The sequence below is a fragment of the Vulpes vulpes genome, chromosome X (genome assembly GCF_048418805.1).
Source record: "Vulpes vulpes isolate BD-2025 chromosome X, VulVul3, whole genome shotgun sequence".
NCBI lineage: Eukaryota > Metazoa > Chordata > Mammalia > Carnivora > Canidae > Vulpes > Vulpes vulpes.
Window position 1 is genome coordinate 98,142,252 of NC_132796.1, and position 13,672 is coordinate 98,155,923.

At 47.5% G+C, this 13,672-nt stretch overlaps 1 protein-coding gene across 1 annotated transcript; it reads left to right on the forward strand.

Moving 5' to 3' along the window:
• Positions 1-2,009: 2,009 nt before the first annotated feature.
• Positions 2,010-12,900, forward strand: RAB33A (RAB33A, member RAS oncogene family). Its single transcript, XM_026018130.2, has 2 exons — positions 2,010-3,166; positions 12,308-12,900. The coding sequence occupies exons 1-2, from the start codon at positions 2,909-2,911 to the stop codon at positions 12,761-12,763; spliced, it is 714 nt and encodes a 237-aa protein (XP_025873915.1). The 5' UTR covers positions 2,010-2,908; the 3' UTR covers positions 12,764-12,900.
• Positions 12,901-13,672: the final 772 nt, after the last annotated feature.

Consider the following 13,672-nt stretch of genomic DNA (forward strand, 5'->3'; position numbering starts at 1 on the left):
TTGGCTCAGGCCATGATCTCATGGTCCTGGCATCGAGCCCTGCATGGGCCTCTCTGCTCAGCTGGGAGTTGGATTCTTCCTCTCACTATCCCTCTATGATCTCTCTCTCTCTCTCTCTCTTCCTCTCTCTCTCAAATATATAAAATATTTGAAAAAATCTCTTTATTTTTAAAAAGATTTTATTTCTTTATTCATGAGAGACACACAGAGAGAGAAGCAGAGACATAGGCAGAGGGAGAAGCAGGCTCCATGCAGGAGCCCAATGTGGGACTCAATCCCGGGACCCCGGGATCATGCCCTGAGCCAAAGGCTGACACTCGACTGCTGAGCGACCCAGGCGTACCTGAAAAAAATATCTTTAATTAAAAATTGTATTTCATCATGTTTTGTTTTGTTTTGTTTTTTTTGCAAAAGCAATATACACACTACAAATGAACTCTAAAAGTATAAGTGGAATTTCTCCAAAACCTCACCCCACACAGGTAACAAGCACTTTTTATTAGGGCATGGTGCCCATTTTGAGATACCATATTTCCAGTAATCAATGTTTCCACCTTACGACTATAAACTCTTGGACTCAGTGACAAGTTTTTGCTGGAAGTGCATAAATAAATGTACTTCTCTAAATAGTCTTATGCAGATGTAACTTCTTTTATATCTCTCAGCATTGATTCTGGGATGAGTTGGCAGAGCTTCTTTCCACTGTACCTACTGGATATACCTAATTAATAGTTACCCCTCCCCTTTTATAACTACTCTTCTGTAGATAATGATCACCAGGAGCATTGTAAATACAGAGGAGAATGACGCAGCAAACTATGTTTAGACATCAGCCAATCAAAAAACCAAAATACTATACAGTGAAGATTGCTATTCATACTGCACAACAGTAGCTGGCATTCATCATGATGACCTTGGATTAGCCATCTAAGATTAAATCCTTCTCGAGATGGTTTTAATATTGAATAGTATAATCTAGGGTTTTAGAAATGGGTGACTCACATGTATTGGAAAAGAGTTAGCTATAAATATATCTGCTAACTCAGCTAAAAAGCTTATTAACTAGAAGACCCCAAGTTTTCCCAGCCATTTTGAGGAATTTGGACTTGGGTGAGCAGTCACGTTCCAATTTGCTTACAGATCTATCACCGATGCACTAGTTTTTCTCATAGGGGGAATGGACTGTCAGGTTTGTCTCTTCTGCCACTCAGCTTCACACACAAGTAAGATGGCAGTGCATAGGCACTGCTGGAAACCTGACTTTGCTGGCATTAGCAAATAACTCGTATGTCTGTGCTACTGACATATGTCAATATTGCCTTGCCTTAGCCTATGAAATGCGTTAGAGGAGGGATAAAGTCGTAAAAGCAAACAAAATGGGTGCACTTTATTGTATGTAAAATGTACCTCAGTAAAGTTGATTTCAAACAAGCCAATTTTTAACCTGCAAATCACCCTCAGGAGAAGGAATGCAGGTCTCCACCAAGATGTGTGATGCTTAGTAAGCTTTGGGAAGCTGCCCCTTAATACCGTAAGAAAGTTCTGTTCATTTATCATCTTCCAAGCATAATCTAGGCTTCTGGCAAATTAGACCCAACCACTTTGTTCTACATTCAGTTGCAGAGGGTTGAACCCTCCCGGGTGTGTGTGTGTGTGTGTTCCAATTCCTTTTGAAACTCCACCATTCTGGAAGGGCTTATTATCCGGACGTTATATCACATGGGAGACACTGTGAGGTTTATGCCAGTTCCTGAGATCCCTCCACCTGGGTCTGTAATGGTTAGCCCTGGAAACAAGGTTCCCTTTTGCTGGAGCTGCTACCACTAGCTTCCCCCCTTCTCCTACCCTCTGTATGGCCCTCTCCGGCGGCGGGCCTTCCCCATTGGCCAGCCAGACACAACCGACCGCGACAGCCAATGGAAACCGCTCTCCTGAACATTCAGAGGATGGATGCTCGTGGTGTGATAAGGGGAGGTTGGCGCCTGGCACGCGCCCCCCTACATCTGGCAGTCGGTGACAGAGACAGTAACTCCCCCTACACACGCACAACCCGTGCCCCTGGCTCCCTCGTGTCAGCTGCGCGGGCCCCCACAGCCCACGGCACGTCTTGGCAGCGCCCTCCCCGGCTACTTGGGGCGCGCCAGTGCACCTGCTTACGCATTAAGACAGTATCCCTTTATCCCAAGGCCTGGGAAGGGGCCGAGGAGACGCGGGAGGTGAAAGAGGTATCTCTGCCCCTCCCCCCCAAGTAGTGTAGCTCCGGCCCGAAGTGCCCCAGAGATGCTTTAGGGTGCAGCTCTCTTTGTCCTCTCCAGCTGTGCTCCCAGCCCAACGACCCCGTGCGCTCCGAGAACGTGGGGGCGGGGAGCCCGCAACCTATAAAATAAATGGGGACGAGGAGAAAGGAAGACCTTTCCCTCGCAGCGTGTGCCGCTCTCACCCCCTCCTTTCCCTCCTTAGGCTTCCTCCCTCCGGTGCGTCCCTGGGGTCCAGGCAGGGGAGGGTGTAGGTGGAGGCGCGGCGGCGGCGGCGGCGGCGGCGCTCTTGGGGAGCGCCATAGGAGCGCCGGCCCGAGCGTCCCGTCCGAGGGCACAGGCAGAAGGGGAAGGCTCGCGGCCGGCTCATTCCCCTCCTCTCTCTCCCCGGCTTCCTGGCTTTTGTGTTGGTGCCTGGGAGCTGTAAGGAGGGTGCGCTGGCGGAGGAGGGGGCCTGGGGCGAGAGGCACCCCCTTCACGCGCGCGCGCACACGTTGCGGGCGCACGCACACACGCGCGGACATACACTCACAGACACGCACACACACACACACACACGCACAAAGCTCGCTCGCCTCGAGCGCACTAACGTGGCCGTTTTCTTTGTGTGGAGCCCTCGAGGGGGGTTGGGGCCCGGGTCCGGTCCGGGGGAGATGGCGCAGCCCATCCTGGGCCACGGGAGCCTGCAGCCCGCCTCAGCCGCGGGCCTGGCGTCCCTGGAGCTCGACTCGTCGCTGGACCAGTACGTGCAGATTCGCATCTTCAAAATCATCGTGATTGGGGATTCCAACGTGGGCAAGACTTGCCTGACCTTTCGCTTCTGCGGGGGGACTTTCCCGGACAAGACAGAGGCCACCATTGGCGTGGACTTCAGGGAGAAGACCGTGGAAATCGAGGGCGAGAAGATCAAGGTGATCCAGATGGTCAGGTCCGGGAAGGGAGGGATCTGGGAGGGGGCTTCGCCAGAGGCATTGCTCTCCTGGTCTAAACCTCCAGCGTGTGGCCCTGTCGCCGCTCACAGAGCCCAAGACCCTCAGCACCTCCTCATTCCCTCCCTTTCACCTTTCTCAGTGGCCTGGTTTCCACCTCGCCCGGTTTTGTTTTGTTGTTGTTGTTGTTGTTTGGGGTTCTGTTCTGCTTTGGTTTTAGGGCTGGCGAGAGTGGATACACCCCTGCCCTTTGCCCCTACCTGTGACATCTGCCACAGGGAAAGCCTATCTGATCCCATCCTTGACCCTGAGCCAGGAGCAGTGGCACCTGTGGGCAGAGGGCAGAGGGAGGCATGAGGCATCTCTTGGTCCTGGTGTGTGGGATAGATCCCAAAGCACTTTACACATCCCGGAGTCTCTTCTACCTCTTGGGTGTGAATGGGCTGCAAAAACCCACTTTGGCTTAGCCCTGAGGCATTAGCTGAGGGGTGTGTGTGTGGAAATTCACAGTGAATGAAAACCACTTTATTTTAAAATGACAGCCTACCGGGGATCCCTGGGTGGCTCAGCGGTTTAGCACCTGCCTTTGGCCCAGGGTGCGATCCTGGAGTCCCGGGATGGAGTCCCACGTCGGGCTCCTGGCGTGCAGCCTGCTTCTCCCTCCTCCTGTGTCTCTGCCTCTCTCTATGTCTATCATAAAAATAAATAAATAAATATTTTTAAAAAATGACAGCCTATGTTTAAGATTAGGACTGAGGTGGAATAAGGGTGAAGTGGGGGTGGTTCTGGCACAAAGCCATGAGCCCTTTTAAAGCAATTGAGACAGGGTCACCCGCCAGCCCTTCATAACAGACAAACTTGTTCTTTTGGAGCAGTCTCTTTCCAATGCAATCTTCTTTTTTCTGGGATACCTAATGAATGAACTGCTTCATTGCTCATTCTGTTGGTATTGTCTTCAGCAGGTCTTTGTAAAAATGCAGAGCAACTTATCTGAAGGCCAAGGGAAAGTGTCTTGCTCCTCCCCCCTTCATTAGTTTATTTATCAAATAGGCTAAGTACGATATTCTTGTCTGACCATTTATGTTCATTTTGATTCAGAAAAGGCAGAAACTCAACAGGGCAGAAATAGTTCATTGTGCAGAAATATTCCTATGTGCAGAAGGAGGACATGGCAAGGGCGGCTTCATGTGTCAGGGGAGCAGAGGGGGGCAGGATGATGGGCAGGAAGGCACCTCAAAAGGCACTGGACATTAAAGACCAACTCCACTAGGCCCACAGCTGGTCTTCTCTTGAGGCTATGGTGTGACCCTGTTCGGTGAAGGTCACCCTCCCTCCCGCTGGTCAAAGAGCCCAAATGACCCTAAGGCCCCTCTTCTGAGTGATGTGGAGAGAAGGGCTGAGTAGTAGTAGGGAGAATGATGAAGCATTCTAAACCGTGCACAAGTCTGGAGTCCTTGATTATTAAAATGAATGTGTTTTTATTTTATCATTATTTCTTAAATGGATGTATTTTAAAATGGCTTCAGAGACTGGGCAGAGGCACTGGATGTCAGGAAGATGGGCAGCTCAGTACTGGTAAGGGAGAGCTCTGGAGAACAATTGAGCCCCAGCATCAGTAAGGTAGGGCACCTTTTTAAAATAGTGACCTTTTCGTCCCTTGCATTTTGAGGGGGAATTGCTATATTTCCTTTTTAAAGTCAAAATAGCTATCCATATCTATCCTTTCCTAGGGCTATCATGTTGAGGTTTGCTTGGTTTGGACTTTCTCTGGTGTGTCTAACTTCTTTACCATAAGGTTTAAGGTTCTGGAATTTCTAAAACATGCCTTTTTAAAATCCAAAGTGGAAACATACTTATGGGTGTTCTCTTGAACCCTCAAAGATCTTAAAATTTAATGCTATTGCTTGCAAATTGAGCCAAAGAGTTCTCTGGATTGAAAAAAGGGGGAATAAGCCTACCTGAAGTTCATATGGAGGAATAAAAGAAGTGTTTGGGAGTTTTGGGGAGGAGGGAGGAGAGAGGATGAGAAGAGAGGAGAGGAGGGAGTCAGAAAGTGGGAAGTGGGAGGGAAAACAAGTGGAAGTGGGCCACTGCCCAATGGCCTTGGGGAAATTTTGGAAAGACTCCTTCCTTTCCAACACCCCAGTATTTAGCTAAACTGGATTTTACAGTCTTTGCCAAAGATTCCAGACTTTTTCCCAGAGGGCAGAGCCTGTGACAGTGTGACTCACCAGAAACAGCTCAGCATAACACCATGTGCCGATAAGTGCTTAATACAGGCTTTTTTGGGAAGATGATATTTTTGAGAGGGCAAAGCCTTGTGACTCTGCTCATGGAGGAGCCCTCTGAGTGCAGATTCTGAGGGAGCTCAGGGTGGGGTGTCAGAGCCAGGATATAGTGACCCTGCCTCCTGTAAATCTGCTGCAGCCTCAGGACCAAAGGCAGCAGGCAAGAGCAGCATGTCTGTGGGAAGATGGCAGAGCATGGCAGCTAGCACATGATCTATATAGGAGGAGATTGTGCCCCACACTCTGGCTGGCTTGGATTTTTTCAGGGAACAAATACCAAATCCGTGTTAGGAGATGACTGCCAAAGGCTTCTCCCTTCGGGGGAGGGAGAGAAGTCCAATGTGACAGGCTGAAGTAGACCTAGACCACAGCCAGCCATAAGGCTGTCAGGCTGCAAGTGCCAGCCCTCAAAGGAGAATGGTGGAGAGGTCTCTGCAAGCTCTTTTCTTGGCACAAGAGTAGGGTGTGGGCTGCCTCCCCATGTTCCAGGGTAGCAGGGACATCAAATCCTGCAGGGGGCTGACAGAGTTACCCAATTGGGGGCCACTGTCTTAATTACCAGGGCCATCTCTAGGGTTTCAAAGCCCCATTTGGGGTATCCAATCCATGTATCCCCACTCCCTCCTGATCACAACATTTATAATCCAGTGTTTCCTGGTTGACACGAACATCCAGAAAAGCTTTCAATGAGTAGGCAATAATAATAATAGTAATAATACTAATACTAATTAATAATAATAATAATAATAATAATAATAATAATATTTCTTAACTAAAGAAACTGCTATTTCTTAACCAAGAGCTGGGCTAGGGGCTTAGCTTGCACCATCTAATTTGATCTTCACATCTAATTTGCCCTAAGCAAATTGGCCTATTATTATCACTCCTATTTCATAGATAAGGAGATCAAACTTAGATTAAATAACTTGCCCAAGAGCGCCTGGATCTGAGCTCCAGTCTTTGACACATGAGCCCACGCACTACTCTCAGTACCCTGCCTTCCCTAGGACAGGGTTAGGATTTCCACATGGATTCAGAGCCCATGCTCTTTACTGCTGCTCTGCTCTGGGGGGTAATTTCTGGCCCTGGGCAGTGTGCTCAGTGGGTGGTGGCAGGCCAGGCAGCCGGCATTGTGGGCTCTTCTAGGCCAGGAGCCCAGGGTTACAGCCCTGAAACTCAAGAGCCTTCAAGATGTTTCTCCTTCTGGCAGCCTGGGTGGCTCAGCGGTTTAGCGCCTGCCTTCAGCCCGGGGCCTGGTTCCACAGTCCAGGGATCAGGTCTCACGTCAGGCTCCCCACGGGGAGCCTGCTTCTCCCTCTGACTGTGTCTCTGCCTTTCTCTGTGTCTCTCATGGATACATAAATAAAATCTTTTTTTAAAAAAAGATGTCTCTCCTTCAACTGCACCCCAGACACTGAGCTGAGTGCCTGGGTTTTACTTTACTGTCTCCCTGTGGATATGAGAACCAGAGAATGGAAGAGACCTTGAAAAATCTCTAGTCCAAGGTTCCTCGTTTAACAGATAGGAACCCAAGGGAAAGTGACTTGCCCAAGATCACACAGAGGGACAGGCCTACCACTCAGGTCTCCCCATTCCCTGGCCGGTGCTCCTCCCTAGCAATTTGGGCTAGTCCCATGATGTGTCCAACCATGCAGTTACCTGTGACAGGGACCTGGAGGGGCATTGTCTAGGAAAGATCACAGCTCTTCCTGACATCAGCCTAGGAAGTGCAGAGGCATTCTCCGACCCCAAAGGAAGTTTGGGGCTTCTTTTAATGACATGATGTGTCCATCTCCTACAGGTTTAGCTAAATCATCTTGAGCTTGCCTCAGTCTAAAAGCACTGGAAAATGCCAGATAGGAGTGTGTGGGGAGTGGGATGGGGGAGGTTACAGAGGGGAGGCTCAGAACTAATTTGTGAGCCATTCAAATGCTCATGGAAGTACCCCTGCTCCAGTCTAGTTTGCTTTCCCCCACAGCTGGGCACCCCCTCTGCCCCAGCCCCCCGAACCAGGTCAGCGATGGCCGTGGGCAGGTACCCCCCAGGACTCTCTTCCTCTGCTGACCACTGGGACCAACACTTTGCCGTGTTACATGACTGCATGGACAGAGGCTGAGCTAAGCGTTCCCTCAGAAGCTGCCTGCAGTCAGGATGACATCATGTCTTCCTTAGGGCTTCTGAACTTCCATCCTCTGCCAGTTCACTTAATGGCTAATTATCTATCAGTGTGTGTCTCTGTCTGCCTTGCTGCCTCTATCTCTGCACGTGAATTTCTCCTAGTCTCTGTCTTCCTTTGCCATTCTCTGTGCCAGTCTTGTGTGTGAATGTGTGTGTTATCTTAGATGCAGATGGGACTGTCTGGATAGTTGAGAAAAGATTTGTTTTAGGCTTTTTCCATCATCCACTTGGGCATCCTCCAAAGGTTACAGATGTATTTGTCTCCCTTTTTCCACTTCTACCCTCCCCCACCAGCCTCCAACAAAAGGACATTCATACCTCATCTCTAGAAAGATGCCAGATATGTTCCACAGGGAAAAGAAATACCCATGTCAGCTTAGAGTACGTGAAGGGATGGGGCACTTGCTGAAACTTGCTCAGGCAGCGGTAGCCCCAGGAAAATGGTTTAAAAGACTAAATTTATCTTTGGTAGCTCCCCACGCTGTGCCCCCTGACCCTTCTCCAAAACCTGTCACTTTGGGCCTGCCCCCCCAACACCTGTGGCATGTTGCTGGCATTACTCTCTCCTCCCCCTCCCCAGTAACTGCCTTTGCCTTGGCTTGAGCCCATCATCAAGAAGCCAAACTCTCTGTGCTTTCCAGGAAGAGAACCAGTGGCTCCAAGGACCAGGCTACCAGGACGGCCGATGGGCCTTCTGAAACAATGGCCAACAACTAGCACTTGCAGAACACTTCTGTTTTGCAACAACTCTTTCCCGTGTGTTATTCAATTTGCCTAATCATTTACTCCCACTACCAAATAGAGGAGCTGAAACCGGGGTCTCAATTCCAAGGCTGCCGCTTGCTGCATTCTCTGCAGCACTGCTCAATTAGTTGTCAGGCCAGACTTGATGGTGGTGATTTCTGGCCAGGGAGGGAGAGTTCGCATTAGGCACTTTGTCATGTACTTCTAAGCAACACTAACCCTTCCAGCATCCCCACGAGACTGCTGAGGTTACCCTCCGTCTCCAGGGGAGGACACTGAAGATAGAATAACTAGCCTACGGGCACCTGACGAGGAGCACAAGATTGTGCTGAGGTTTGTACCCTAATTGGCCTGACTCCACTATGCCCCCACTAGTCCTTGCAGAGAAAAGAGGATCTGGGGAGCATGTATATGGCTAAGGGGAGGTCGGTACTCCTTGCTACTGTGTGGATGCAGTTCCCACAGGAAAGGAAGATCAGATGAGAGGAGTACCAGCTGGAAAGCAGAAGGAGATGCTTTCACTGGCTGGCAGGGATCAGGGGTTTGTGAGGATGCTAAGAACAAGGACACCAAACCCCAAAACAGAAAATGAGGTCATTTATGTGCAGTGAACCAACTGCTGCGCTCTCCCTTTGTGATGACTCTGAGGCTGTGCCATCTATTCTGATTTTCTGCTGTGAGCAGCCCGCGTTCCTGGCTCACTGCTTGCCACAGACAGGGGTGCAAAGAACTTTAGGGCGGGGTTTGTAAGGAGCTTGAATGGGAGCAGTGCTACAGTTTAAGTTCTGAGCTTCCAAGGATGCCTGGGTGAACAGATGAACGTCTGCCTTCGGCTCAGGGTGTGATCCCGGGGTCCTGAGATCGAGTCCCACATCGGGCTCCTTGTGGGGAGCCTGCTTCTCCCTCTGCCTGTGTCTCTGCCTCTCTCTCTCTGTCTCTCATGAATAAATAAATATATTTTTTAAAAAGTTCTGAGCCTCCAAACAAAAGCTTCAGGGTTCCTCATGGCATTGGGAAGGCAAAGGAGGTCTACGGCAGTAAGGGTCTTCCCCTCAGCTCTGGCAGTTTGGATGGTGTATACAATTCCGAAGCCAAAGAAAAGCCAAACAGCCAACCTACTCAGCCCCAAACATCTCACACATCCCACCCGTGTTCCTGCTAGTGGCAGGTATTTTTAGAGTTCTGAGCTCATGGTGTTAAAGCATCTGCCACATGCCTGAGGACTGGTAGGGATTCAGTCTTACTCAGAGGCAGGAGTTAGGACTACTGGAGAGTGGGGGTGGGGATTAGGAACCAGGTGGTAATGATATTCTTGTGCCATACCCGCTCTCTTCCCACTGACCTCCATTCTTTTCCTGGCCTGCTCTCCCTTTCTTCCTGCTTAGAGCACTGGAGAGGTGGATGAAATGAAATATTTTGTGTCTCTGCTTTCTGAAGCAAATCAGTATTCAAGGACTTATATTTTTCTGTGTTACCAAAGTAAAATGTTTTCTCTGAAAGCCTTGGCAGAAATGTAGGATGCCAGACTGCTTGTAGTTCTGGTGGCTCAGGGCAATACTGCTTTTTGATGATGATGATGGCAACCATGGTGACAAGTGATCTGATGCAGAACAAAAACTGTTTGCAAGTTTGGCTGGAGAAATTCCAAGAGCAGTGATGAAACAACTAGAGAACAAATAATATATTCTAAATGGTGGTGTGGTCTGGGGCACTTGGGTAGCTCAGTTGGTTAAGCGTCTGCCTTCGGCTCAGGTCGATCTCAGGGTCATGGGTTAGAGCCCCGCCTCAGGCTCTGTGCTCAGCAAGAAGTCTGCTTCTCCCTCTCCCTCTGCCCCATCCCTCCACCTCAGCTCGTTCTCTCAAATAAATAAATAAAATCTTAAAAAAATAAATGATGTGGTACAGACTCAAAGTGCACTAGAAAGTTTTAAGAAAAGAGAATTTAAGAGAAATTGGAGAAAAAATGGAATTTTGGGAAGAAGGCGGACATTAGCTGAGCTGTGAAGGATGGGTGAGATGCGGATAGGGTAACAAGGGGGCGCTATCAAATTCTTCAGGGGAAGGAGGGACTGGCAGAGGAATGAATTGGTGTACTCAAGCAGCCCCAAACCAGGCTGGGTGGGGCCAAATTATGACAGAAATTTTTCCCTTTGGTGCCACACGCAGAAGAGGGTGGTCATGGTTTTCCGAAGAGGGGATGCCATCCTGATCTAAGCAGGATTCCTAGCTAGTTTGAAAGAAGTATGCAGGAAGCACTGGAGTGGAGACATCTAGAATCCAAAAGACTCTCCTGTAGCCCTGGAGTGAGGAGAGGAGGGTCTGGCCTAGGGACATGGAAATCAAAATAGAAGATGGGGTGATTCTGACAATTGTGCCAATGGCATGTGGCAGTTATGTCAATAGAGGAGATGAGGGGAGACTGGACAATGAAAATTGATGTTCAGAGTGATGATGACTCTGGAGCCCTGTAAAATCTTCACTCAGCAAGCAGATTCAATTATACTTACCAGATACTGACTGCTAACTCCAAATAAAGGCTATACTTGGTTTTAAGAGCCGTAGTAGTCAATTAGTGACCATAATCCGATTTTCTTTGATAACTGAGAATTGTATAGGGCCTTGGGACCATCATTTTGAGTATGAATTTCTCTTGTCCAAGACTTTGGAAGTGTAAAGGGAAACAGATGGGGTTGAATGTGTGCGAACTCCACGGTATCCCTTGGGAGTTGTGTCTTTGTATATGTTACTGATATCAGCATTTTTCCTTCATAATTTGGCCTTTATCCCAAAAGCTGAGATGCAGAAGAAAAATCCAGTGAGCTAAGTCCCTTTTACATACCAAAGAAGTGAACTTAAAATAAATTAAGCTAAAAGGGGAGATTTTAACACTTTGTTTTCTTTAAAACATCATGCAAAAAACTTAAGACAAAGTGATATATGTTTATAGTAGAAAATTTGAAGAATACAAAAAAATAAATACCACCTATAGTCCTGCGGCCCATAAATAACCATTAATGTCCTGGTATGAACACTTCTCGTCTTTCCTAGGCATAAGTCTGTTTAATATTTTTCTTAAAAATTGGGACCATAGCATATGAAAAATGTGGTATCCTGCTTTTTTCCCTTTCTGATATTTTATGAGAATTTCCTCCACCATTTATTCTTTGAAAACATTATTTTTTTAAAGATTTTATCTGACAGAGAGAGAGAGAGTGCACAAACAGGAGGGGCAGAGGGAGAGGGAGACGCAGGCTCCCTGCTCAGCAGGGAGACCAATGCGGGGCTCCATCTCAGAACTCTGAGATCATGACCTGACCTGAAGGCAGATGCTTAGCCAACTGAGCTACCCAGGTGCCCCCAAATTTTATTTTTAGTGTCTGCATAATAGTCCATTATATAGATATGTACATACACTTTAGCTCTTCTTCTCTTACTGAGCTTTTAGGTTGTTTCCTGTTTTTTTTTTTTTAAAGTATAAATAACAATGAAATTAAGACCTTTGTACAGAATTTTGACATCTCTGCTATTTTGTATAGATTTTTGGAAGTGAGATTATAGGCTTGAAGAGTTGTGAACGTTTTCAAAGTTCTTGATAATGCTGCCCAATTGCTCTCCAGAAAAGTTGACCAATTTCCATCCCACTTTTTCAACTAAAAGCCTTAAGATTTTTTTTTTTGCCTTAAGATTTTTTGACTCAAGATTTTCAACCAAAAATTTTAAGAAAAGAAATAAATAAAAATTTTAAGAAAAATTTTACAAACCCTGAGAGAAATTTCTGTCTATACTTTGGGAAGTCCACTCTGCCAGTCTGTGTCAGGGCTTCTCACATTTTTATAAGATCACAGAACCACGTTTTCTTCGACACATTCATGTTTCCTTTTCTGACTCCAGATACTGGTTTTGTATCTTTCAGGTTCAGGTGTGGGACACAGCAGGTCAGGAACGCTTCCGCAAAAGCATGGTTGAGCATTACTACCGCAATGTGCATGCAGTGGTCTTCGTCTATGACGTCACCAAGATGACATCCTTCACCAACCTCAAAATGTGGATTCAAGAATGCAATGGGCATGCCGTGCCCCCACTAGTTCCCAAAGTGCTTGTGGGCAACAAGTGTGACTTGAGGGAACAGATCCAGGTGCCCTCCAACTTAGCCCTGAAATTTGCTGATGCCCACAATATGCTCTTGTTTGAGACTTCGGCCAAGGACCCCAAAGAAAGCCAGAACGTGGAGTCGATTTTCATGTGCCTGGCTTGCCGATTAAAGGCTCAGAAATCCCTGCTCTATCGTGATGCTGAGAGGCAGCAGGGGAAGGTGCAAAAACTGGAGTTCCCACAGGAAGCTAACAGTAAAACTTCCTGTCCCTGTTGAAACCAAATGGTGTAAATACAAGATCCATTATTACTGGAGTTTTTTTCTTTCCCTTTTTTTTTCCGTGCCTGCATAACGCTGACACCTGCTTGTTTCCATACAAATTGATATCAAAATAAAATTTGTATAGATTATAACATGCCTTCATGTCTTGCTTTCCTCCAAGAAGACATTTCTGATTGTGCTGAGTAGAAGAGCAGCCAGCCCTGCTAGAATGATACACTTTGCCAAGGCACACCCCCTACCAGCCTTCTACGCCACCTGAATCATTCAAGTCACTTCTTCAGGACTTAGGCCTTTTGTTGCTCGGTGTCATCAGTGGGAAGAAACACTCAAGAGAGGTGGGATACAGGCCAGATATGTTTTTCTAGGGTGCCAATGGAGGTGGATAGACATTTCCTAGGTTCTCTGGAGGTTGAAAGTAGGTGGCTCTCTCCTTATTTCCCAAGATTTAAAAATAAAAAGTATTGGCTGCCCAAGGGGCCCAGTTGCTTGCAAAGTAGCGAAATCCTGCTTCCCATGTTTCATCATGCAGTCTCTGACACCTGGAGTGGTCTTTTCTCCCTACTCTTTCTTGAAGAGGGCAGGGCTCAAGTCAACAATCTATTATGCCCCCAGATCCCAGGTGCTAGGGAGGAAACATAGCAAGAGAAGGATTTGTTCCCTATATTCAAAGAAGTGGAAACAATGTACGCACTGAAACTACTTGCAAGCAAAAATTAGACAACAACATCATCACCTTGGAGGCTGTGCTGTGGGAATTGAGAGTGTTACGTACAGAGCGTTACGTACTGGACATCAGGGAGGAGCCACTGAAAAATAACTGACTTTATTTTGTGTGTTGAATAAAATGTTACATTTGGATTGGTAAAGTAAGGGGAGTGGGCCAACTTAGGGAGGCTGGAATGA